Source organism: Oryx dammah, unplaced genomic scaffold (genome assembly GCF_014754425.2).
Source record: "Oryx dammah isolate SB20612 unplaced genomic scaffold, SCBI_Odam_1.1 HiC_scaffold_11, whole genome shotgun sequence".
Lineage (NCBI taxonomy): Eukaryota > Metazoa > Chordata > Mammalia > Artiodactyla > Bovidae > Oryx > Oryx dammah.
In genome coordinates, this window is record NW_024070195.1 from 35,189,859 (window position 1) to 35,214,699 (window position 24,841).

General features: G+C 51.8%; 4 protein-coding genes across 7 annotated transcripts in view; 2 read left to right on the forward strand and 2 right to left on the reverse strand.

The window, feature by feature from the left end:
- Window positions 1-6,626, forward strand: part of USP49 (ubiquitin specific peptidase 49) — a 66,918-nt gene extending 60,292 nt beyond the window's left edge. Inside the window, exon 9 of the mRNA XM_040249709.1 lies at window positions 321-6,626. Within this exon, the coding sequence (XP_040105643.1) occupies window positions 321-511 (191 nt within the window). The 3' untranslated portion in view covers window positions 512-6,626. The remainder of the gene's footprint in view (window positions 1-320) is intronic.
- Window positions 6,624-8,817, reverse strand: TOMM6 (translocase of outer mitochondrial membrane 6). Its single transcript, XM_040249708.1, has 3 exons — window positions 7,788-8,817; window positions 7,148-7,253; window positions 6,624-6,929 (listed from the first exon to the last, which is right to left on the reverse strand). Exons 1-2 carry the CDS (start codon window positions 7,913-7,915, stop codon window positions 7,157-7,159), a joined length of 225 nt encoding a protein of 74 aa, XP_040105642.1. The 5' UTR covers window positions 7,916-8,817; the 3' UTR covers window positions 6,624-6,929; window positions 7,148-7,156.
- Window positions 6,626-15,674, reverse strand: PRICKLE4 (prickle planar cell polarity protein 4). Its single transcript, XM_040249701.1, is given in 9 exon segments — window positions 6,626-6,929; window positions 7,148-7,253; window positions 7,788-8,858; window positions 9,332-9,536; window positions 10,104-10,307; window positions 10,595-10,732; window positions 11,500-11,607; window positions 12,262-12,706; window positions 15,587-15,674. Coding segments are annotated over 6 exon segments (1,203 nt in total). The 5' UTR covers window positions 12,436-12,706; window positions 15,587-15,674; the 3' UTR covers window positions 6,626-6,929; window positions 7,148-7,253; window positions 7,788-8,484.
- On the forward strand, window positions 15,209-24,841 carry FRS3 (fibroblast growth factor receptor substrate 3). Of its 4 annotated transcripts, none has more exons than XM_040249696.1 (7): window positions 15,209-15,328; window positions 16,947-17,090; window positions 18,905-18,993; window positions 19,813-19,999; window positions 22,130-22,291; window positions 23,094-23,251; window positions 23,515-24,835. In XM_040249696.1, the coding sequence occupies exons 3-7, from the start codon at window positions 18,928-18,930 to the stop codon at window positions 24,427-24,429; spliced, it is 1,488 nt and encodes a 495-aa protein (XP_040105630.1). In that variant the 5' UTR covers window positions 15,209-15,328; window positions 16,947-17,090; window positions 18,905-18,927; the 3' UTR covers window positions 24,430-24,835. The 4 variants fall into 4 exon arrangements, with proteins under 4 accessions (XP_040105630.1, XP_040105633.1, XP_040105631.1 ...); XM_040249699.1 differs by having other exon boundaries at window positions 15,245-15,328; window positions 16,947-17,085; window positions 23,515-24,841; XM_040249697.1 differs by lacking the exon at window positions 15,209-15,328 and adding an exon at window positions 15,881-16,639.

Here is a 24,841-nt window from a genome sequence, read left to right on the forward strand (position 1 = left end):
TATCTATGTACATTTCCCCTCTCCTCCCCATTTTTTTCACATCTCTTAGCCCCCAGTCTATCTTTGTAGAAGTCCCTAATGGGCAGTGAAAAAGCCTGAATGAAATGAGGACAAAAATTAGTCAGTACTGTAAGCAGTATTGTGGTGGGGCTTGTGGGGCTAAAACCAATGGTTTCATTTACTTATCTCTTCCTCCACCACCACCAATCAAAGGTTGGATCTATTCAGAACTTCTCTGTCCCTTTTTTCATCTCCTCTTTTGCCTGCTGATTGAAATTTAAGTTGGGTAGTCATATTCTCTCTTTCATTTGGTTTCCTAGGTTTTTGGGTCCACTGCAATGACTCAAAGCTGAATGTATGCAGTGTCGAGGAAGTGTGCAAAACTCAAGCCTACATCCTTTTTTACACTCAAAGAACAGTTCAGGGCAATGCAAGAATCTCAGCAACCCAACTCCAAACTCAGGTGCATTCCAGCAACAACGATGAGGGCAGACCACGGACCTTCCCCTGAATGGGAAGCACATTATCAAGGACTGACTTGCTTTTAAACTCTTGGTATTGGTACATCTTTCCTCTTACAGGAAATAAGGTTTACTACAGGAACAGATTACTAGGTTTGCGTCACTGGGTCTAGAGCAGAAGGTGCCGGGTGACTGGTATCTATCACAGTATCTGTAGTCACTTTCTTTTAAATGGGTTTAGAAAATTCCCTCCTTTGTTAAAGCAAATCAAAAGGAGTAACTTCTATGAAGACTCTTTCAACAGTTGCTTCTGAATATAGAGGGATTTGGGTGGAGGAAAGAGGGAGTGAGTTGGTCATATCCAGCTGTGTTTTCTTCCTATTATGTGATTCCCCTGCTAATCGGGACCCCTTGCAGCACCGGAAGAGCCTCCTGACGTGAGCAGCCTTCGGTAGAGCACTGCAGAGCAAGGAGGGGCCCTGGGCTGGCAGCTTGCTGGACAGGATTGGTTCCAAGGCGGGAGGTGAAGTCAGGACTTTTTCCTAGAGGAAGTAGTCCTCAAGGGTTGAAAATTTAGAGACTTCCTTTTTTAGGAGATAGCAGTTGAAGAATGGAAGGAGGTGCATGGAGCAAATTTCTCCATGAAAAATGGGAGGTTTTTCATGTCATATTCTACCTGGCTGCTGCTGTCATTTAATCATTCCACATCTTCTGAGATGGCACGAACATCCCTTCATTCTAAAGAAGGAGCAGTTCATATGGGGAAGCAAGAAACTGGTACATGACATGCTCTTTGTGGCACGCTGAGCCTGAGTTCACTCCTGGATACTCCGTTCTGTAGCAAACTCCTGGTTCAGGTCTAGGGCAAGCACATAGTTTGGTTTAAACTGGTCTTTTTAGGTCAGGTTTCTGAGGCTTTCTCAGAACTCAGAGGGTGGGGGTGGGGGAGCCAGTGGTCCAGGGCTTATCGAAATGCCTGTCCCCCATTCTCACCTTGGTGCAGCATGCAGCTTTTCTTAACCTGCAGCTTATTTCCTTTTCACAAGATGGTGGGAGCTTTGGCTTTTCTAAGGCTTAGGACTCTTCCTCCTGTATGTCTGAACAGTTTATTGCTGACAGCCCTGGCCGGTTTCCTCCAAAATCTGCTAATCCCTACTGTTTCTTTACCCACCCACCCTCAGTCCATCAGAGAAAAACAAGTGTCGTGTCCATCACTTCAGTGCTAGTAAGATATATCTTTCTTTTTTAAACTGGGTCAGTTTCTAAGTGGCATGAAATTGCCCATATGGAAGCCCTCTGCCCTGTCAGGCACCACTGAATTTCCCTCCTCGGTCCTTCACTTTGACTCACTAGTAAAAGTGAATGCATACTGCAACTCTCACTGTGGGAGTGCCACAGCACCTCAGCCTGTCACTCGGAATGCTCATCTTTTGAGTATGTCATATTAACATTCAGTTCAGGTAGAAGTACAGATGTCACCTGAAGGGAGCAGATGTGAAGGAAGCTTGGGGAGGGGTGGGAAGTTGGGAAACGAGAGGCTAAAGGATGAGGGGCGTAGCTTTAGCAATGTTGAAAGACCACATTTCCCAAGCAGATCTGTATAGCATTTGCTGTTGACCTTTTTGAGATGAATTCTCCCATAGGACCTACCAGACAGCACTGAGATTTGGAGGAAATCAGACAGAAGATGGCTCACCGTGATAAGGGAAGGGAGTGACTATACTTTAAGTTAAGCTTGCTTTTTCCAACACTGTGAGGTTTCTGTAATATTCAGCTTTTATTTGGGAGCGATAGCGTATGGCATTTTTTATGCTATTTGGTTTATATTGTCTACTGCAGGCTTCTTTGTACAAGCTTGGCCCGGGCTTACCCTCACCTGGACACTGTTTTAAAGTGTCACAGCCGCCCATGCTGCCAGAGGCTCTGACACGAGACTGTAGTCTCTAGATCCACATTTTTAAGTTGGTATGATTGGTGATGACCTTTTGTGGCGAGAGAAAAGCGCACTGACTTAAAAAAAGTAAAAAGGGAAGGAAAATATAAATTGTGCCTCATCTTTCACTGAATGCTATATTTATTATTCTATAAAAAGAGAACTAACCAACAGAGAAGTACTATACAGCATCTACTAAATCCCTCAGGCTGTCCTGGGGGGAAATAAGAAAAATAAACATCTCATGGAAAATTAAAACATCTTCAAATTTAATTTTTTAAACGTTTTATACCAAAAGTTAAGAATTAAGCAGACTAAGGACTTTGTATTAATAGGGTAAGTGCTTCAAATTAATAAAATCACTTGAAGTGAGTTGGAACAGAAACCAATACCAGAGTCCTCAAAGTGCTGCACACACTTGAAGGTGCCCCTGCAGCCAGACACCTCAGGTACCCAGAGGCAGCAGCAATAGACGCTGTTGAGAAGTTAGTATTTATGGAGATTTTTATTAAAGAAAAGAGTTTCCTGATGCATAAGCCAATGGCTGTTATGAGGGAAATGTCCTTTTGCCTTTAATTTATTTACATACTGAAGTAGATGAATTTCTTAGTTGCATCTTACTTTAAGTCAAAACATTGTAAAGAAAATAAGAACCAGGTGGAAGTTGACTAGATGCTGCCAAATCAAATCCAAGATCTCCTAACTGAACCTTACGGGCCTGCTTCTCTCCCAGACAAGTAGTTACAGCCCTGTTCTAGGAACCCTTTGTAGTTGGCTGGTGTGTTTACTTCCTGCTGTAGCCAGCCAAGATGAATGCAACCTGACCCTCAAAATTTTACCTCAATCTAGCTTGACCCTCATACTTGTGGTTGCCTCAGAGACAAGCATTCATGCTAGTGTTAAAAAAAAAAATTAGGAATGCCCTCAATGGCTAGGAACTGAAGCTCTTATTCAAGATAGCAGACCTCTTGCCTGCTTTGATCCAGTCCCTCGCAGGCTGACGGGGACAGCGACGCACTGTAAAGAATTTCCAGATGTCTCTTAAATGTCATGAATAAAATTGGGAACTATGAAAGTGTTAATGTGTCCTATGGACTCAATAGCAGAGTTTATTTTTGTTTTTAATGTCAAGGTTTCTAGAGTCAATGATTCTATGAGTTTTCCACTCTGGCTATGATTACAGTTCCATCCAAGTGTAAGAACTGATGAGGTGGGTTGGCAAGCAGTGGGGCACAGCCCTAGCCAGGTCCCAGCATAAACGTGAGAGGCTGACAGTAGTACAGAACGCAACCTGGCTCGGTTTGGGGGGGGGGTGACGTGGGGGTGGGATATGGGTGGGCAGGGAGGGAGAAAGGGAGTTTGGTTTACGTACTGATAAAGCTTTGTGAACTGATTTTATACAATTCATAAAATTTGGTGCCTTGTACCTAATTATGGTTTGCATGGGATTGAAAAGATTAAGGGAAAGGATTCTTTCTTGTCATTTCAAGTGGCAAATGGGTCTGTATAGTGTAAAGGACATTTGGTATCACTTTTTAAAAACATTTCGTATCTTATGTGTGTGAAAGCAAATTATTACCAGCAAGTTCTGAAAATTCTACTGTAATGTCCAAAATCTTTGTGTTTGATTATTCATCAGTGTCTCCTTTTCAAGGCAAACTATTCTTTTTTACCACCCCTTATGTTCCGAACATTAACTCAGGCCTTTTTAAAATCAGGCTGGGAGGGCTTCCCCTTCCTAAACATATAATATATCCCTATCTGAAGTTTTATCTTTTAAGTGGAAGGGTTACTTTTCCAGCTGGTTGGGAGAGCACAAATGTTCAGAAAAAGGTATTTAGTTTGTCTAATGGTAGGCAACATATAGTGCAAGTCAAACAGAAACCGTTCCTCCTGAAGTGGCACCTTCATTAGTTCTGAAGTTCTTCTGCACAAAGTTTCAGGAAGCAGTGTAAAACACAATCCCCTATATGTGAACCTTTAGATTGTAAGGCAAGCCAGTGCACTGTGTAATATGCAAAAAAGAAGGCTCAAGAACCTGTCCCAGCAACCCAGTCCCACTGACGGGCACGAGACTGAGTAGCTGTGGCCGAGAAGACCCCGGCCTGCTCACCTGCAGGGCTGTAAACAGCGTGTTCCTTTTACTCCACCTTAAGGTTTCCACTGAGCTCCCGAGTCTTCACCAAAGGGTGTTTAAAAAGCTTACTCAAAGCACATTTGATAATTGGGTCCCTCAGCCTAATGACTGGCCTAATTAGGTGAGGAGGTTGTATCTGTGGAACAAAACCTCCCATGGCCACTTAGTTTCCTTACCAGGTAAGTATGCATCTCCCTGGTGGTTGATTCTTTTTTTGAAGTTAGCACTAAAATTGAAAAACGCCTTCTAAATATGACTGTGAGTTTAGTTTTTATCTTCCGTGTTTAAATCAACCATTTTCTTGGTCTAGGACTTTAACCACTGTGTATTCAACCCAAACACTGTTCTAAGCACACCTCAGTCACTAGAGCACTGAAGTGAATGGTCATTTTTGTGGACTGGTTCCATACTAACTTCCACTGTCATGTTTCTATTTCAGATCTAACTAGGTAGTGTAGGAGATTTTCATAGTAGTGTTAACTAGCCTGGGCTAAACACCTCATGACAGGATGTAAAACGGACTTCCCTTGAGGAAAAATGTTGTGTTGAAATGGTGAAAGCCAGGATTTTCATTTACAGAATTCATAATTATCCATCAAAATTTGGTGTAGATTTGGTAGCTTTAACCTGCTAAATTCTTACCGCTTTCAGGAACTAAGCCAGTTGAAATGAAACTTTACCTTATCAGCTTATGGCTTTATAAACCAACGGCAACACTGTTACTTGAAGCTAAGACATCACATTTTAAGTGAAACTTGAATTACACTTTTGGAAGCTGCCATGTCTTTAATTTTGGCCATGTTTTGAATTTTACCTTTGAAAATTGCTATCAAATAGAACTTTTCACAGTTATGAGTAGCTCAGGTAGCAGACTTCAAGGATGTAAGTTTCACTACTATAAAGAACAACAGGTGCTGGTATTTCTAGGCTTAGCAGTGGTCTGATGCATGCTGACAGGGCTTAAAAGTTTCCTTCCTGGTCACCATTTGGGGGGTGATGGCTTCAAACCCAAGCCTTACTTAATGTATGTTACTTTTCCTCATCTTAACAGCCTAGTAAGATATAAACTTGTCAGAGCATCTGTGATCACTATGTTGATTCTTAAAGGATCCTGACATCATGTTAAGCCAGCCACAGGCCTCAATTCATACAGGCTCGAACTCCTTCCTCCTAATAGCTGGGACCTCCCCGATTAGAGCTCATTAAGAAAATGGTGCTTTTCTTTAACATATAAAAAACCTAATTCTCTTTAACAGCTTTCTTAGCTAGATTTATGCCAGCAGGGTCAAGAAGGGACCATTTTATTCTATTTACCTTTAGTGAACAGACTGCTAGAGATAACGCCTAACTTAAAATTAGGCCACTGTGGTATATTTATACTGATCCTCCTTCCCAATTCTTATCCTTTAATCCCATACCAGTTACAGAGGAGACTTGGCACAAAAAAGTAGTATGTATATTTTTTAAACACCTAGTAGAGCAAATCAACTAGAAAAAATTGCCAAGGGGAGCCTGTCTGTATGTCCACACCTTTCTAAGCCTGCATCATTCTTTCCATGCCAGTTCCTTACATACTCCATTTCCAAAGAACCCCAAACTCCTGGACAGTGGCACTACCCTGAATTTTAGGGTCAGAAAATATCTCTTTACTTGTGAAGGAAGCAGCTTCCTCAAGCAGTGTTGCTTCAGAGCCCACTGCCTAGGCTTACTCACACCTTGCCTCCACCTGCACATTACTGCCCTCAAATCCCACTGTATTATAGCAACAATGCCTCCCTGGTGCCTGGAAAACCCACCTGGTGCACTAAAATGCTATGCAACACCAAATGGCTTCTTCCCATAGTACTGCTCAAAAATGGAAATTCCTCAAGAATAAGCTATTACCTATGCTAACATCACTGTATGGTGGCTACAGTTTCCATTTCTTTTTTTCTTTTACTATGAAGCAAACCATCTGTTAAAATCCATGTTTGGGACTTGTTCCTGTCTCTCTTGAGTGTGAAATATAAATCATGTTTTTATGATTTTTGTAAATCTTGACTTTTTACACCTTGTTTTTGTAAGCTGAAGTTTTCTTATTAAAAGAATAAAATATCTTTGTGTACATGCTTTATTTGTTAAAATACCATAGATTATTCCTCAGGACAAGAGCCAAGATCATCCCCTGCAGAAACTTAACTATGTACAGCATTTTACAGAACAGAAGACAATACTTTAGCTGAAGCCTGCCTGTTGAGCAGAGAAGGGTGTCCTGAGTGGATTCGGCAAAGAAAAGCAAGTCGGGCAAGGAAGGGAAGGTGCCATCTGACAAACTTCAGCCGCCATCAGGGCAAGTCTGGTGAATCAGATTGGAGGCTGTTTTTGAAGGGGTCGAGTACAGCACAGGGGTTCCATGTGTCTGCAATCAGACAACAGGTGGCATTAGAAAGGTAAAATTACTGGAGTAAAAATTGCTAAGAGACTCAAATCCCTTGCAACATCTGGAAACTTATCTAACTAGGAACAGCCAACGGTCTTTTGTCAAGTCTCTTTTCCTATTAATCTGTGAAGAGTTGATCTAAGTTATTTCTTCTCCCAGCCTCTAGGACTTCTGTAAGAACAGTGGTTAGTGCTTACCTACACAGGCTAGACCCCAGGCTGAGGTGCCATTAGGTCAATGTCACTCAAATTTCTGGCCAGCCAAACTCCAGCAGCAAAGAGTCCCAAATTTAGAATCAAGTTCCTGGAAAAAGGAACGCATCCCATTAACCTGTGGTCACTGAGTCACGTCTCTTTGGTTAATGAGAGACTTGGGGGGGGGGGGTTCCCATCATCACACACTGGAGGAAACCGTCCCCTCCTGAGGCAGAAGCACTTAAGAATCACATGAGCACTGATCGGTACATAATAGGTTGCCCAAGACCACATGGTTATTTAAGGTTCGTTTCTACGTCTAATAAGAGCAGGGTCAAACGCAAAGGCCAATTAAGCACTTATCCAGAGCCAAAAAAACCTGTTTGTTGCAGCCCCCTCCCCCAGGGTCCCCGTGAGCAGAGCTTCTCTAGACAGAGCCTGGTGACTGAAAAGAGCGCTTCGGCAGCACGGAAATCCTCCCGATCAAGGACCTCAGCAAAGCACAGCCAGAGCCACAAAGAGGCCAAGATATGGGTGGTGTAAAAAAATCTGGAGGAACCAGTTCCAAGGAAGGGAAATCCAGGGGGTACGCATAACGCGCGCGAAGGGCCGGAGAGGGACCGAGCCCCCGGGCCTCGGTTACCTCCGGAAGTCATTCCTGTCGGTGGCGAAGCGGTAGACGCCCCGAAGCCAGTCCCCCACGTTGTCTGGAATTTCGGGAGCTTCATTTGCTGAGCCCGCAGCGGTCACGCCGGCCCCACTGGAAGCCATAGCAGCACCTCCGCGCTCTGTACGAACGCTCACCACGCACCGGGCCGGCGCCGACAGATTACACAACTTCCGGCCTCACACTTCCGCCGGCCACCGGCCAACAGAGGGCGCAGCTCGTGCTCCGACAGGCGCCTGGAGAACTTCCCGGGTGCGCGTCCGCCACCTCGGCCAGGGGTGGAGCGCCACCGCGCTCCAGTCTCCCTGGTCGGGTTCTACCTCCAGCTCCGTCCTGGCCTTCGGCCGGCGCACCGGCTCACAGTCCAGGTGTTCTCCGAACCAACTTCATTGGTTCGGGAGGAGGACGCTGGGGATGGGGCCGCCCAGCCTGTGGGGGTGGGGCAGGGGCACTCAGCGGGGGATTAGCTTTGAGGAATGGGCTTCTCCAAGTCTCCATTAAGAGTCATAAAGTGCGCGGACTGAAAGGAGGCAGTCAAACCTGTCATCTCGCCGCCCCTCCTCAGACGTGGTCCTGATGGCATTCAGTCTAGGACTTAGAGGGGTAAGAGAGCCTCGCTCTCTCGCCTTACATATCACAACCCCCCAATTCCCCCTTTCTCCAGGCTGCGCCACTAGCAAATGGTACAGTGCCTCCTGGAGGTGTCGCTGTCCCCAGTTCGGAGAGGGGCCGGGGTCTCCCAGGGCCGGGGAAGACGATGGCCTAAGAAAAAGCCTTCGGGTTCCGATTCAGAGGAAGAGGAGCAGGTGGGGCAGGGAGCGTCCCCCTTGGGATCAAGGGGCGTCTCTAGGCGGCCCTGCGCTTGCCCTTGGCGTGCCTCCGTCTGGTCCCCAGCTCGATCCTCCTGCTCTGCGCTGGATCCAAGAATCCCGCTCCGGGTTTCCAGACTAGAGCTGACGGCAGTGGCGAGAAGGGTTGCCCGGGAGATGGTCGCGGCATTCGGCTGGGCGCAGTCCCGGTCTCCAACTCTGCAGAGCCCCTCCTCTCCTGTTTCGGGCGGGGTCAGAAACGCCCATCTCAGAGCCGCGAGTCTCCTTCTCCCAGATTCGGGCGGGGCAGCGGCCAGAAGCCTGTCCCAGTCCGGGCCCAACCTCCCGCCCCGCCCCGAGCCGTGCGCGCCGCCGCCGTGGGTCCGCTCGAGGCTCCCGCCCCTCCCCGCCTCCGCCCAGCAGAGGGCGGCCGCGGCCCCAGCCCAGGAGCGAGTCCCGCGCCGCAGCCCCAACGGCGGCGCCGGGTGGGTTCTGGAGGCCCTCGGAGCGCGCCGGCCAGGGACGCGCGGTGAGAGCTGCGGGCCCCGAAGCTCGGGTCTGGGGGGGCGGGGAGGCGGGACGGGGGCGCTGCTGGAGGGGTGGGACGGCGTGGGACCGGGGTGAGGGTCCCAGCCCGGGAGAACCACCCCCCTCAGCCCAGCCCGAGCCGCTGCCCCCTTCCCCTTTGATCTTCACCTTCTCCTCCCTTACCCGGGGACGCCCTGCTTTCCAGTGTCGGGGCCGGACTCGAACCCACATCCGAATAGCGACGCTCAAAGCAGCTGGGGCAGCAGGGGCCGCCCCCCGGCAGGGCATAACGTCCCCCGCCCAAGGGCCCGGCGCAGTCCTGGCAGCAGAAGTGATTTTCGTGCCAGCGCTGTCCCTCGGCCTCGGTGCAGCGCTGGGAGAAAATCAGCTGAGAGAGGGAGAGGGGGACGGTTCATTCATTCATTCACTCATTCATTCATCCAATAACCACGCCTTATACCCAGTTGACGCTAAAGCACGTCTACAGACATTCCCATTTGATCTACTCAAACACTCTCAGACGCGGGGAGGGCTGATTGGATTAGCCAGGATCCCCCAGCTAGCAGGTGGCACATCCTGAAGAAGTGCGACCCGGGTCGCCTGGACGCCCATCCCAGGTTTCCATACTGCCTCTTGTGCAGACACTGAACGAGTTCCTCGCTGAAGCAGGCACAGCACTAGCGTACTGAGATGATCGTCTGTCCTAGAGTCCCTGCTCTGGAGAAACTGAGTCCAAGAAAATTGGGGGGACTCTGCTTACGGTGGGGAAGGGCACAAAGGCAACGGGCCCCAGGTACCCAGAGCTCAAAAGTCAGAGCAAGGTGAATACAGAAGTCCCAGGCTGATTTCCAGTTCTCTGTACCCCACTCCGTGGTACTGAAAGAGGCGTCCCCTTGCACCCTGCCACTCTTAACCCTGGGCAGACCCCCTCCAGCCCCTCCCTTCAAGGTTGTACCTGGTCACAAGCCGGGCAGCGTGGCCGCAACAGCTCTGCGTGATGACGGCCACAGTAAAGACGCCCATCGTGGTAGAAGTAGATGAGGTTGATCAGGGCCTGGCCACAGGCCTGGCAGGCAAAGCAAGCCCGGTGCCAGCAGCGCTGCTCTCCTGCCCGAGCTGCGAACACTCCGTACTCCCCTGGCCTCAGCGGCTCCCTGCACTGCGGGGCATGGGTGCTGGGCTGGTCACAGGCTGCATATGCCACCCTCCAGGCTCTTCCATCCCAACCCCAACCTAACTTCTTCCCACACCTCCGGCAAACCCACCTCCACTGCAGGCTCCACCAAGAACCCCTACATTTGGTTTCCCTTTCTCCTGAATGTTGCCAAACTCAATCCCCAAACCCCTTTTCCTCTCCGGAGTCCCCAAAGCCATCCCCTTCTGCAGCAGTGAGAGGGCAAAGAGAGGAGGAAGGGGAATATGGTGGCCAGGTCAGGTGTTACATACATTTTCACAGGTGCATTCTTCAAATTTGAGAGGTACCAGGCGGGCCACCCCCTGTCCCAGGGCCTCCCGCCTCCGTTGGGCACAGAAGAGCCGCAGCTCGGCCAGCTCCTCCTCCCCAAGGGCCAGGCAGTAGCGCTCCTGCAGAAACAGGCGTCCACTGTAACTGGGAGAGCCCCAGCAGGTAAGATTGAAGTTTGACTAGAGAGAGGAGGTTTAGTTGTTTGGTCAAAGAAAGACTGTAAAACCTCAAGGAGCTGCAGGAAATAACAGCACAGATGAGCACTGAGGAGAGGGAGGAGAGGTGGAGTACATCCACATGCGTCTCATTCCCCAAGGAATGGTGATCACTCAGGTCCTGATGGCCCCATACCACTTAGCCCATCTTCCTGTACTGGGTTGGCCAAAATGTTCATTCAGGATTTTCTGTAACATCGAATGGAAGAACCCAAATGGACTTTTTGACAAACCCAGTATTTAGATCCTGGCTCCCAATGAGCTGTAGCTCAGTATCACTTCCCACTGGATTTCCCCTATTCCATATTCTTCCTGCCTTGCCTCCCCAATTGAATTGTAAGCCTTTGGGCTGGGCACACGTAGGGGCCTCAATAAATACTTAACCACCGTATGCTCTACATTTGTACATTCCATTATCAGGTTCAAAAGCTGGTCATGTTCATTTTCTCATTTGCTCTTCAGCTAAGTATGGTGGTGGACAGAGCGGATGTCACTGCCCACATTGTATAGACAGGAAAGCTCAGGCCAGGGGTGGGGGGATGTCTTCCCCCAATTAGTGGCATATCTAGGCCGTAAATTTGTGCCTCCCTCCCTTCTGTACCTCACTTCTTCCCACAGTAAGTAAAGAGAGGGAAGCAAGAGAGAGGAAAGCTGGGGAGAGGGAGACCCACATCACTGTCCTGTGGAGGGAGCTGCTGGAGGAGGCTCCGGAGCCCAGGCCAATTGGGGGCTGGGGTAGTATCCAGGCCAGGGTGCCCCCAGCTCAGAACTTCAGGATCCTGAGGAAACACAGCACAGGGAGAGGGGCAGAGCTCGGTTTGTCCTTCCTTCCCCTCCTGCCCTCCCTCCTTCATCGCCACCTCTTCATCAGTCCAGGACAATGTCCACCCTCCTGCATTTGGAGACTCTTCCTTCACGATCACAAGGACAGTTGATCCACTCTCGTGTTTGTGGTCTCCCTGAGGGAGGTTAGCGGGACACACCCCTAAACATCTTCCCTTATGCTTGAAATCACCCCGTTCACTCCTTAGGGCCAAACCCCTAGGTTCTGCTTTGGCAACATAAGCCCAGTAGGAGAGAATTCATGTATACGTGTGAATAAGTTTAAGGAAGCTGAAAAATTTCCTTGTGGTCCAGTGGTTAGGACTCTATGCTTTCATTGCCAAGGTCTCAGGTTCAGTCCCTGGTTGGGGAACTAAGATTCTACAAGCTGTACAGCACAACCAAATTGGAAAAAAAAAAAAAATAAGGTAGAGAAGTTGAACCCCTGTGTTCTGAGGAGGCTATATGGACAGGGATTCCTGCAAAGGAAAAAGGCTGCAAGAAGCTGGGCACAAAGGCTAACTAACTACCTCCCATTTGGTGGAAATGGAAAGAGGTCCAAAGGATGAAGGGGATGGCAATCTCAGAGGGAAGGGCAGGACTCCTCCCACCTGAGCAGAGGTCTCCTCAGGGTCCTCCTTGGGCATGAGGTCTGGGTCGCTGTCTGAGTTGACTGGTGGATTCAGCTCTGGAGAGGCCAGCCTCTTTGCTCAATGGGGCCAGCCAGAATTCAGCAGTGATATTGGTGGTAAAGTCTGCACAGAAAACAGCAAGAGGCCTCCCATTTATTTGACCATAACAATGAGCTAGACAGGCTAAGTGCTTTACAGGCATTATCTCCCATCAGTCCTCCCGTCAACTACATGAGTTAGGTAGTTTTCTGGTCACCATTTTACAGATGGTCCAACTGAGGCTCAGTAAGTGTAAGTGGTCTGCTCAAGGTCACAAAGCTAGTAAATGGCAGAGTCAGATCTTGAGGCCAAAGCTTTCAGCTCCAGAGTTTCTGAAGCTCCAACTCTAGGGTCTCCCAGCACTGGGATGGAGGAAAGCAGAGCCCTGTAATGGAAGAAGGAGATAAGCCACCTTCCCCGTGAGCCTTTGGGTGGACTGGACCCTGTTCCCCGCCTCCCCAGTCATAATTCCCACCGTTCCTCACTGGGCACTCAGCACCCAGAAAGCCTGCTTTCTCATCTCTTCTCACTTCCCCTGCTGTAGGTTTCGGCCAGGTGAAAGAACCACTTCACCAGGAGACCCTTAGCCTCTCCAGCCCATACCAGCTCACCTTTCCCTATGCTCCAGAAATAGGTACAGTGAGTGTCCCCAGATTTCTCACCTAGTGTTCCTCTTTGCCCCCTGTGCCTCTCTCAGCTCCTCATCTGGTCGATCAGCTCTTCCAGGACAGAGGAAAATCCTGTACTTCTATCTTCTGTCTCTAGTAGCAACTTCATTGGATAATTCTAAGTGCAATTCTTTAGCCCTCTGGGCGAGTCCTGCTATGGCTACATTATCTTGGGGATGGGAGGTGACTACTAAAGTGGTAAAGGTATGAACCCTGCCCACAACAAGCTCATCGTCTACTGGGTCAGGCATCGATGAAACCAGACAGCATAGGGCCAGGATTCTGAGCAGATAGACACGGCATTCTAGGAAGAAAAAAAAAGACTAAACTTTCTAGAATATTTACCGTGTGCCAGGGGCTTTTCTGGGGCTTCCCAGGTGGTGGTAGTGGTAAAGAAGCCTGCCAGTGCAGGAGTCAGAGGAGACTCAGGTCCAATCCCTGGGTGGGGAAGATCCAATTTAGCACCCACTGCATACAGAGACTTTTCTAGCATGTTACATAATCATCCTCACAACAATCCTGTGACGTTTCTATTATCCCATTTTACAGTTGAAACAAACTGAGGTTAACTAACTTGCCTGAGGTCACATTCGAGGGCTAAGGGAAGCTTTAGAGGAGGAAGTTGCCTTTGAGAGCTGGGATGGCAGCTGGGCATGGGAAGGGATCATCAAATCCCTAGCCTCCGTGAGACCCAGCTTTAGGGCTGGGTACAGGGTTTGGACCATAAAAATTATATGGCTTCCCAGCCCTGAGCCCTCACCCTCTGCCACCCTTCCCAGCTTCCTGGCTCCACACCCGTCTGCTTCCTTCCTGTTCTGTCCCTCAGGTCAGCTTTCCTGTGGAAAGCAGCCAGGATGGGCTGTTCACACTCAGGGCCAGGAAGGGACTGAGACCCTCTTTTCCAGGTTCTAGTTTGCATGAAATCGTCTCACACAGGACCAACGCTCAGAAATCAGTCCTCACGCCTCACCCCAGGACTGGATAACTCCACGTTCACTTAGCACTGGACTCCATCTTACTAACATGCTGGATTCCTTCCAGAATTCTCCTCCCCCCACCCCCTTACAAATAATACAAGACTGAACCCCCTCCCCGTCGGCCACAGGTGTAAACGGGCTTAGGAGTTCTACTTTCCTGAAGGGCAGAGGCCAGGGATTGGGAAGTTGAGGGGTGGGGTGTAAGGGATGAAAGATTTCCCCGGACAGTAAGAGGAAGAAAGGTTCGAGAAGTTTCTGGTACTGCCAAGTGCCCTCCTGACAGATCCCCAAATTTCTTCTTGGCTTTCTCGGGGCCCACCTCCGAAGCGGGACGCGGTGTGGTTCTCGAGTCAGTTGGGGTGCCCAGTCCGGCTGCTGGAGTTTAGGAGAGGGGACGGGACTCCGCCGGGGTCTCACCCTTGCTGAGCGCTGGTGTCCGGGCGGCTCTGCACAGACGCCGCTGTCGGGCCCCTCACCCAGTCTCCACCTCCAGGTCTAGGCGCCCGCCTCTGCCCGCCCCCGGGAGCGCGGCCCTTCCTCTCCCAGCACCCCTACTCCCCGCCCCGCGGGCCCCGTCCGCCTCTCCGGGGCTGGTAGGGCCCGACGGCTCGGGGAGGGGCCTAGAGCTGCTAAGGGAAGGAAAGCATTTGAGGGATATCGGGTGAAAACAGTGCAAGCTCCACTGCCCCCACGCCCGTGGGCTTAGTCCTGGGACCGTATCTCTGAGGGCGCTGAGCAGACACCCAGGAGCCATCGTTATGCCGGGTCCTCAAGCACTCGCTGAACAGAACGCCTTTCGAAGCCTGCAGGTCCCCCCAGACCTTCCTTCTGGTCTCCTAGACCCGCCCTGGTCTGTGTGTCCCCACCCCCCCTAGTTCCCTCCCCCTTGACCCCAGCCCCTTTCTGGGGTCCCTTGTACGACCCTTCCCCGTTCCATCCCTTCAAGTTCCTCCCCCATCTTTCGTGTTTCTCCCCGGTCCCGCCCCGGCTCCGGTCCTTTTTCTTATCCCAGGAGTGGAAACCTTCGGTCCCACCTCTGGTCCCCTCGGCCCCGCCCTGAGCCCCGGCCCCGCCCCAGGCTCCGCCCCGTCCCCGCTAGGCTAGCTCTGCCGCTGGCCCGGAGCGCCCTCTGGTGTCTGCGCATGCTCCCTGCTCGCTACTGCAAAGTCCTCCAAAGGGACCTTCTAGGCTGCGCGCCGGTCGCCCCCGATCGGGTCCGCCTGCCCGCAGCGTCTCGTTGGTGCAGCCGATGACCTCCGACCCCGCCGCCGCGGGGCGGGGAGGCCTTAGCTCCGGGCGGGCGGCGGCTGCTGCAGTGGGACCCGGGAGCGGGGCCCGGCGCCGCCCGGGCCGTGGGGCGATGTGAGTCGGGGTGCGGCGGGGCGGGGACGAAGCGGCTCCACCGAGGCCGCACCGCGCCTCGCCGCAGTCTCCGCTCCCTCCCGAGGAAGTCCCGGGAGGGCGGGCGGTGGAGCCCCGGGGCTGGGGGCGGGCATCTAGGGACTACGCGCGGCCCTGACCTTCCCTATTCCTTCCCGGCATCTAGAAATTCCCGTCAATTCTGTTACCTAAATCTGCCTCTAACCTCCCAGAACCACCCCATCCCCACCCCCGACACACCTTCGCGTGTCCTGGAGTCCCGAGAACCCCTGTCTCCTGCAAATTCCCCTGCTACGCCCCCAGAACCACTATTCTCTCTGGGATAAACCCAGATGCTTCCACCGTCCTGAAATTCCTCCGAGTCTTCATGCTTCTCCATTCTCCTTGCACCGTGCTCGAACCCAAAGCATTTGTCCACCTTTCCCCAATCCCTCTCACACGTTTTGAGTCTCCATAACCTCAAACTCCTACTCCCAGTCCACATCTGTCTCAGAGCAGAGCCTTCTCCTCCTGTCACCCGATGTCACCCCCTTAGCTGGGCTGTCATATGTTCTGGTATCTTTAAGAGCAGTGAAGGAAACAGGAAAAGATACAGCGCCCTCTCCCATCTTGCACCCTGCAGTTCCTGGCTTCACCCCCAGACTCCTTGTTGGTGGCTCAAGCCCCAGTATTTACCCAGCTGCCCATCTTTACCCAGCTGTGCACATCTTCCTCAGCCCGCTGCCCCTTCCAGAGAGTAAGCCAGACAGAGGGCAGGGGTCCTTTTACCTGGAAAGTACCCAAAGATGCAGAGCACATAGGGCCCTGGGAAATGACCTTGTTTTTCCAGAGCAGGAGGGTGGGATTTCAAGGATCTCCAGGGTCCTGGCTTGTTGACTTGTCCACCTAGGGCTCAGATTACTGAAATTTTGGTTGATAGCATTTCTGTTAAATTATAGGCCTTTTGGAGCTTGGAGAACAGAAAGTCTATCAAGGTTCCAAATGTGAGATTGAAGGAGCTTGTCCTAGAAGAGGAAAATGTTGATTTTAGTGGTGTTTGTCCTATGTACTTACTTCTAGAGGTGAAGCTCCATATTTTACAGCTGTTTCCTGTAAAAACTGGAAAGCTACTTCCCTTAAAGGCGTTGGGGTGGGAGTTGTAGGTGGCGATGGAGGATCGGCTTGACAGACTCTCTGTGATACTTAGCAGCAACATAGAATATTGGTTTCCTGAATCTTAAGCCATTGCTCTTTCCAATACATCTTCGTGTCTTCTTGAGAGATCTCTCTGTAGAGTTCAAGTTCTCTCCAAAGGTAAGGTGATGATCTTGGTATTGGTTGTAACAGGATTCAGAGGGGGTCTAGAAGTGACTTAAAATGTTCTGGCCTGTCTCAGACTTCAAAGTCACTGTTTCCAGGGGAGTCTTTCCCTCTCAGGGCCTATGGGGCTTAGAATTTGTGGTCCCTTTGGCCTTGATCTTTCTTCATTGGCGTTTATATACCATTAGAGCCTGGAATGGATATCCAGTGGGATGGACTGACAGCAAGTCAGTTTCATTAACCATTGAGGGGTGAGGATAGAAGTTTTCCACTAACCTGTGGTCTCTGTCTCCTATGCTAGGTGAGCCCCAGGTGTGTCCCAGGGAGATCCAGGTGACTTCTCTGCAGACTGCTTGCCATGCCACCCCACCAAGAACAGGAGGAATAAAGTGGGGGTCCTTCCCCATGCCCCTCCCATGGTCTGCTCTCCAATGGCCTGGGTGAGGTGAGACCTGTGTATAGGAGCCACTTTTCTAGAATTTCCCAAGTTGGGAGGAATTGAGGGTGCAGGTCAGGATTGTTCAAGACTTTACACTTTGAATGGGAGTTCTAGAAGGTATCTAGTCCCACCGATTCATTTCTTGCAGCAAGTTGCAAACCCATAATTTCTGGTTGGGATTGGTCCATGGGTTTGCTTGGTCCCTTAGGTCACTGTAGCCTGGTGGTGTCATCGCCATTCCAGCCACAGGCCCAAATGTTGTGACATCTAATTTGAGTCCCGTAATCCGGGAGGGAAAAGCCGGGTAGTAAGGCCTCCAGTCTCCCGTTTGGACAAAGGGGAACAAACCGAGTGTTTGTTTTTTTAATGAAGAAATGCCTACCCAAGGTTATGAAAATAGTGCTCTGTTTTCAATTTCAATTGCCTGAATATATCTCTTAACCATAACATAACATCTCATTTGAAGAGAACATCAAAAATAAATTTGAGATAGATGTTATAGCCTCAGATACGCAGATGACGCCACCCTTACGGCAGAAAGTGAAGAGGAACTAAAGAGCCTCTTGATGAAAGTGAAAGAGAAGAATGAAAAAGCTAGCTTAAAACTCAGCATTCAAAAAACTAAGATCATGGTGTCCAGTCCTATCACTTCATGGGAAATAGATAGGGAAACAGTGAAAACAGTGAGAGACTTTATTTTTTGGGCTCCAAAATCACTGCAGATGGTGACTGCAGCCATGAAATTAAAAGACGCTTGCTCCTCGGAAGAAAAGCCATGACCAACCTAGACAGCATATTCAAAAGCAGAGACATTACTTTGCCAACAAAGGTCCATCTAGTCAAGGCTATGCTTTTTCCAGTGGTCATATATGGATGTGAGAGTTGGATCATAAAGAAAGCTGAGCACCAAAGAATTGATGCTTTTGAACCATGGCGTTGGAGAAGACTCTTGAGAGTCCCTTGGACTCCAAGGAGATCAAACCAGTCAATCCTAAAGGATATCAACCCTGAATATTCATTGGAAGGACTGAAGCTGAAGCTCCAGTACTTTAGCCACATGATGCAAAGAACTGACTCACTGGGAAAGACCCTGATGCTGGGAAAGATTGAAGGCAGGAGGAGAAGGGGACGACAGAGGAAAAGATGGCTGGATGCCATCACTGACTCAATGGACATGAGTTTGAGCAAGCTCTGGGAGTTGGTGATGGACAGGAAAGCCTGGCATGCTGCAGTCCATGGGGTCGCAAAGAGTCAGACACAACTGAGCAACTGAACTGAATTGAACTGAGATGTTGGGGTGGTGGTAAGAAAGGAAAAGAGAGGATCTGAGTGAGGTGGGACAGGAGGAACAGGAGAAAGTTCCAGGTCAAAGTGTCTGGGACTCCCCACCTACAGTTTCTTTGCTGAATCTGGATGAGGGCCCCGGCTGGCACCCAGCTCCTGATGCCGATCCATTCCTCTAGGTCCCTCCTTTTAGCCATGTTTTTTATGCTGCCCAGGCTGCCCTTCCCTATCATACTGTCAGTCAGAATCCTACATACTTCTCAAGGTCCAGGTCAAGCATTACCCCTGAGAAGCTCTCTCCATCCCCTCATCAGCATTAATCCTTAACACATCCTAACTCGAGTTAATGTTTATCCAGTGTGTGTCTGGCCCTGGATTGAGAGTGTGAATTCCTTGAGGAAGGGACTGTGAGTCTTGGATAGAGTAGGTGATCACAGCGGGGTGGTTCTGCCAGAGTTCCCCAGAGCGGGACTTTGGGGAGCTGGCTTTGGGGAGCTGGCTTTGATGACCTTACTGCCCTTTGTGTTTTTCGCTAGGGCAGGCAGGCTGCTCTGACACCATGGGGAGCTGCTGCAGCTGCCTGAACCGAGACAGCGTCTCAGACAACCACCCCACCAAGTTCAAGGTACCCACAGCCCCCTCCTTTCCCATATACCCAGAATGGCCTCCTGGGTTCTGCCCAAGCTGTCGAGTTGCCTGCCTAGAGAAGCTGAAATGACCTGCTGAGGCTGTGGGCTTTTTAACACTTGCTAAGAATTCTCAAGCTCAGGATCTCTGAGCAGGCTCAGTCCATTGCCGTTTTTGCAGCTCTTAGTCTTGCTAAGCATGAAGAAATGCTGAGAGTAGTAAAGATTGTGCTTTCAGCACGACCGACGTTCACTCCCGTCAGTGTATCTTTAAACAACAGAACTGTGCAATGTTAAGTTTGCTGCTTGCTTTGGGAGGCTAAGGCCAGGCCCGGTGGACCTGTGTACACCGCCCACTCCTTCCACTTCCTGTAGGGGGCGCCTCCTCCTCACCCGCGCGTCTTGAAGCCCAAGTTTCTCCCGCTCACCAGAAGAGGGAGCCCTCAGCAAGGTCCTCCAGTTGGGGGAGGGGGTGGAGGCCGTTATATTTGTTCTGCTTGAATTTGACTCTCCCAGGGTGTTACGATTTTGAATTCACGATGAAACCTTTTCTCGCATTAACATCTGGTCCTTGGATACTAGCCATGGACCGTTTGGGGTCATCTAACCTTGGATGTCTAACTATCTGACCTTAGGGTCAACTTACCACCCATCCCTGCACTGCCCAAATGACAGAACTAAAGCCTAGAGGATTGTCTTGGGTCACTGACACTGTCTCATCCATGTCCCAGTAATCGTGTGGCGTTCCTAGTGGCTCACAGACCAAAACACACTTGAGGGACTCAGGCATTGACCCCTCTGTCCTGTGCGCCTGCCAGGTGACGAACGTGGATGATGAGGGGGTGGAGCTGGGCTCCGGAGTGATGGAGCTGACCCAGAGCGAGCTGGTGCTGCACCTGCATCGGCGCGAGGCTGTCCGCTGGCCTTACCTCTGCCTGCGGCGCTATGGCTACGACTCCAACCTCTTCTCTTTTGAGAGTGGCCGCCGGTGTCAGACTGGCCAGGGTGAGTGCCAGCCCCTGCCCCACGCTGGGATGGGGACTTGTCCATGGGAAACAGGCTCTGCAGCCGGAAGTCGCAGCTGGAGGGTCAGTAGGGAAGTCCATTGACTTGGCAGGTGTTGCCCAAAGAAGGGAAGAGTCATGGCCAAGGGCACACAGGAGTAAGTGGACTCCCATGCCGGTGCTTTTTCTCTTCAGTCACTGCAGCTCCAGCCTGGGTGGCTTTGTGGGGTCATTTGTTGCACAACCCATGGGAAGCAGGCAGTGGTCCCAGGCAGAGCCTGCGTGGGGAAGCAAGCAGTTCCTCCTCCCTTTGTTACTCTAGTTTGAGGGTCCCTGTTGCCCCCTCAGTAAGAGCAAACAGCCCCACGTCATATGCCCAGGTCCCTGTGTATAATGAAAGGTCAGGCAGGAGCGCTCATTGCCTTGGGCCTATGTGGGGTGGGAATGATAGATTCCGAGAGGTCCACAGTGTACGGAGTAACCCTCACAAGGTTAATCTTTGTCTCCCGTCACCTGTGGGTGGTGAAGTATGATATATTCGGCCTTCCTCCCCTTTCTCCCTGCAGCTGGAGGTCAGGGAGGAGTGGTTTGTTCCATGATGTTAAGTCTGGGGCCAACCATTGCTCTTTGAAGGGCGGCATGGTCTGGGCTTGTCTTTGAGCTGAGCTGCCAGAAGGAATCCCCCACAGGATTGTGTTCAGTGCAGTGTGGGGCTGTGATGGCAGTAATGGCACTCCTCTGATGAGGCCGCCAGCACAGCAGTGCATCTCTGTGGCTGTAGTGGCCAGGGGAGCCCTTCCCTCCATGCACCTTACTGTGGAACTCAAGAGGCAGAGACAGTTAACGCTGGCTGAGCAGCAAGAGGGGAGGAAGGGGCCTCTCTGCTCCTGGTGGGGTTTAATCCACACTGGGGATCCCAGAGGAACACCACAGATCCCAACACAGGGTTCTTTTAAAACTCCAGTCTTTTAAGCCCTTGACATATCTTGGAAGGAGATGTAATAGAATAGAGTGAGAAGAGAATAGTCCTGTTTCTTCTCCTGCCTTCTACCCTTTTCATTCCATTCCTGCAGACCTGACACCCCAGCTTAGTTTGTCTGTGTGGACACCCACATGCACATCCCAAGTAGCTTCCCTGAGTCCTGGTCCGCATTGTTAAAGGAGGATGTAGAATCCCAGGCTGGCCCAACACCCCAAGGACATCTTTGGATTCCCTGAGTCAGGCATCCTCAGCCCAATCCTGCTGAGGACCGTGCGTTGCTGCCTTGGAGTTTGAGGGGCTGTAAGGGTACCCGCATGGAGGAGCCACATGGTCGCCATGCCATATTTGTCCTTTAGCTAGATGGCCCATCCTTCCTTTCTATACCAGAGTTCAAGCTCCATGAGGTCAGAAGCCCGTACACAATAGATAGTCAATCTCTGGCCAGGCACTGGGCTAAGTATACAGTGAACAGACAGTGAACAGGACAGACCCTCCCACCCTCAAAGAGCTTTGAGACTGTTGGGCATAGAGCTGAGGGCTGGGGCCCTGGCAGAGCTCTTTTTTTCTGGGGAGCAAGGGGTATCTGACACCATTCTTTCCACTTTGATTTTTTACTTCACTTTCCTTCACCCCTGTGCACACACATCCTTATGAAAGTGATTTAACCTCAGGAATATAGTTGAAGTACCAGATCTTATGGCTCCGACGGTAAAGAATCTGCCTGCAATGTGGGAAACCTGGGTTCGATCCCTGGGTGGGAAAGACCCCCTGGAGGAGGGCATGGCAACCCACTCCAGTATTCTTGCCTGGAGAATCCCCATGGACAGAGAGGCCCAGCGGGCTACAGTCCATGGGGTCACAGAGTGGGACACAACGAAGCGACTAAGCACAGCACGCTAGATCTTAAGATGATGGTAATGCATAGGGTGTGTTGGGGGAGGGGAGTGAAGGCCTTGGGCCGGCTCCTCCCGTGGCTCTTGGATGTTGGAGAGTGTGCGGAGAACAGTCAGGATGCTAACCCTAACCCCTCAGGCCTGGGACTGAAGTTCAGGGACATTTCCTGAACTCTGTGCATCCTTTCAGCCTCTCTGATCCTCCCCTATAGGATGCAGGGTCAGAGGAGCCTCATTTCTTCCTCTCCTTCTTCAGGGATATTTGCATTCAAGTGCTCCAGGGCTGAGGAGATCTTCAACCTCCTCCAGGATCTGATGCAGTGCAACAGCATCAATGTGATGGAGGAGCCAGTCATCATCACCCGCAACAGCCACCCAGCTGAGCTTGACCTCCCTCGGGCCCCCCAGCCTCCCAGTGGTGAGGAAACCCCTCTCCTCAGCACCCCAGCGCACACACAAGCATAGGTCCAGGGAGCACTGGTCTTGGAGGCATGAGTCAGGCAGGCAGGGGGAGGATGGCTGAGTGAGCCAGGCTTCCAGGACCATCATCCATCATCAGACAACTCCCAGGGATGGATAAGTCCTGGCCTGGACCAATCAGGTGACTCAAGCTGAGGCTGGGGAGTCTAGAGCCTTGTATTGACGGATGGTCGGGGAGCAGACAGGAAGACATTGGGTTTCCATGGAAACGGCAGTCTGGAGCCGCTTTGCTTCCTTTCTTCTGTCTACTGGGTCATACCCATATACCTTTCCTGACAGCTATCGCACCATCTCTGCCCACAGCTGTCTGGAGAGGTTCCCACAGTTTCTGCTTGTTCATTCACTAAATCACATCGAACACCTGCTTTGTGTCCTGCCCTCCATCGGCTGGCCCATGAGGGACAGAAGAAATAGACACACGGTCCTTGATTTTGAGGAGCTTCCCTGGAGCTCACTGGCAGAGCTGGAATGAAGTGTAGGGTCAGTTCAGTGACAGCAAGTTGCGCCTTAAGTGTTTCAGATAAGGCTCTGATGGGGGGAGTGGAGTTCAAGCTGAGCATTCAGAAGAATGGCAGAGGTTGAAGATCAGACACAAGGTGAAGACAATGGGGACTGCCAGTTCGGTGGGTGGGCCCTCGAGGACCCTGGGAGTGTCTCCCTGGGAGAGTCCCAGGCTGCCACACGCACGTTGCAGGCAGCTGCCAGCTGGTTTAAGGACCTCTTGTCTCCTGTGTGCCCAGCTCTAGGCTATACCGTCTCCAGCTTCTCCAATGGCTTCCCTGGCTGCCCAGGGGAGGGTCCCCGATTCTCAGCACCCCGGCGCCCCTCAACGAGCAGCCTCCGCCACCCCTCGCTTGGTGAAGAGTCCACCCATGCCCTCATTGCCCCAGATGAGCAGGTGAGCAACTGGCTGCCCAGGGTCTTCCTGTTGGTCTGGTGGGGGTGTGGGGGTGGGAAAATACAGCACCTCCTCCCAGTGAGGCTCATGGGAGGGAAGAAAGTGGACAGGGCCCCTTCCTGTCCCAAGAAAGGGAGGCCACTTCCCTGGAAGGTTTGGAGGGCAAGGAAGAGGAGGAGACTGCAGCCCTCTCCCACGTGCTTCTTCTCTCATCCTGTCCCCTGTTCTCTGCTTCCTTCTTGCCCTTGGACCCTCCCGCCCAGTCCCACACCTACGTCAACACGCCAGCCAGCGAGGAGGAGCAGCGCCGAAGCCGGCACTGCCTGCAGCCCTTGCCTGAGGGCCGGGCGCCCTTCGCGCAGCAGGCCCGGGGCCCCGACCAGCGGGACCCACAGGTGTTCCTGCAGCCGGGCCAGGTGAAGTTCGTGTTGGGCCCCACCCCAGCTCGGCGGCACATGACCAAGTGCCAAGGCCTGTGCCCGAGCCTGCAGGACGCCCCTCACCACAACAATAACAACGAGGGCCCTTCAGAGTGCCCGGCCCAGCCCAAGTGCACCTACGAGAACGTCAGCGGGGGGTTGCGGCCGGGGGCGGGCTGGAGACTGAGCCCGGAGGAGCCGGGCTGGAACGGCCTGGCCCAGCGCCGGGCTGCACTACTGCACTATGAAAACCTGCCCTCCCTGCCGCCCGTGTGGGAGAGCCAGGCCCCACAGCCAGGGGAGGAGGCCGGGGATGACGGGGACTCAAGGGACGGGCTCACACCCTCCTCCAACGGCTTCCCGGAAGGCGAGGAGGACGAGACCCCGCTGCAGAAGCCCACCAGCACCCGGGCTGCCCTCCGCAGCCACGGCAGCTTCCCCGTGCCGCTGACCCGGCGCCGAGGCTCCCCGAGGGTCTTCAACTTTGATTTCCGCCGCCCGGGCCCGGAGCCCCCGAGGCAGCTCAACTACATCCAGGTGGAGCTGAAGGGCTGGGGTGGAGACCACTCCAAGGGGCCCCCGAACCCTTCCGCCCCCCGAGGCCCTGTGCCCACCACGCATCCGACCCGCAGCTCAGACTCCTACGCCGTGATCGACCTCAAAAAGACCGTGGCCATGTCCAACCTGCAGAGGGCGCTGCCCCGCGACGACGGGACCGCCCGGAAAACCCGGCACAACAGCACCGACCTGCCTCTGTAGGGGGCGCCCCTCCTCCGCCCGGCCCAGCCTCCGCCTCCCGCTCCCGTGCCCCGAACCCCCACGCCGGGGCTCGGGGCTGCTTCGCAGAAGGGCACTGAGGTGGACCAGATGCTTCCTGCACTGGCCAGAGTCCCCAAAGATATCAGCCACAGAGTGCCCCGGTGTCCGAGTTGGGGACAGGAGAGGGTGACCAGGCGAGGAGGGAGCCGCGGTGTAAACTGTGAAGGGGCCCCCGACGGCAATTAGCACCCTCCCGTTCTGTCATCTGTCGCGTCTGTCGTCTGTGTGTTTTTTTGGTTGAAATTTGGAAACATTTTGTACCTGTTGATTTTATTTATCAGTTTATTTTTCTATTTATTGTTTTAAATGTAATTTAACATATTTATTATTAATATAATTATTTTTAAATTCT

Bases quoted from the DNA above. Each gene is read 5' to 3' on its own strand.
- TOMM6 (XM_040249708.1), bottom strand. From the start codon at position 7,915: ATGGCTTCCAGTGGGGCCGGCGTGACCGCTGCGGGCTCAGCAAATGAA. The intron at 7,254-7,787 runs GTAACCGAGGCC...TCCTTTTTCCAG, and splicing joins GACAGGAATGACTTCCGGAG to GAACTTGATTCTAAATTTGG.
- FRS3 (XM_040249696.1), top strand. From the start codon at position 18,928: ATGGGGAGCTGCTGCAGCTGCCTGAACCGAGACAGCGTCTCAGACAAC. The intron at 18,994-19,812 runs GTACCCACAGCC...TGCGCCTGCCAG, and splicing joins ACCACCCCACCAAGTTCAAG to GTGACGAACGTGGATGATGA. The intron at 22,292-23,093 runs GTGAGGAAACCC...CTGTGTGCCCAG, and splicing joins GGCCCCCCAGCCTCCCAGTG to CTCTAGGCTATACCGTCTCC.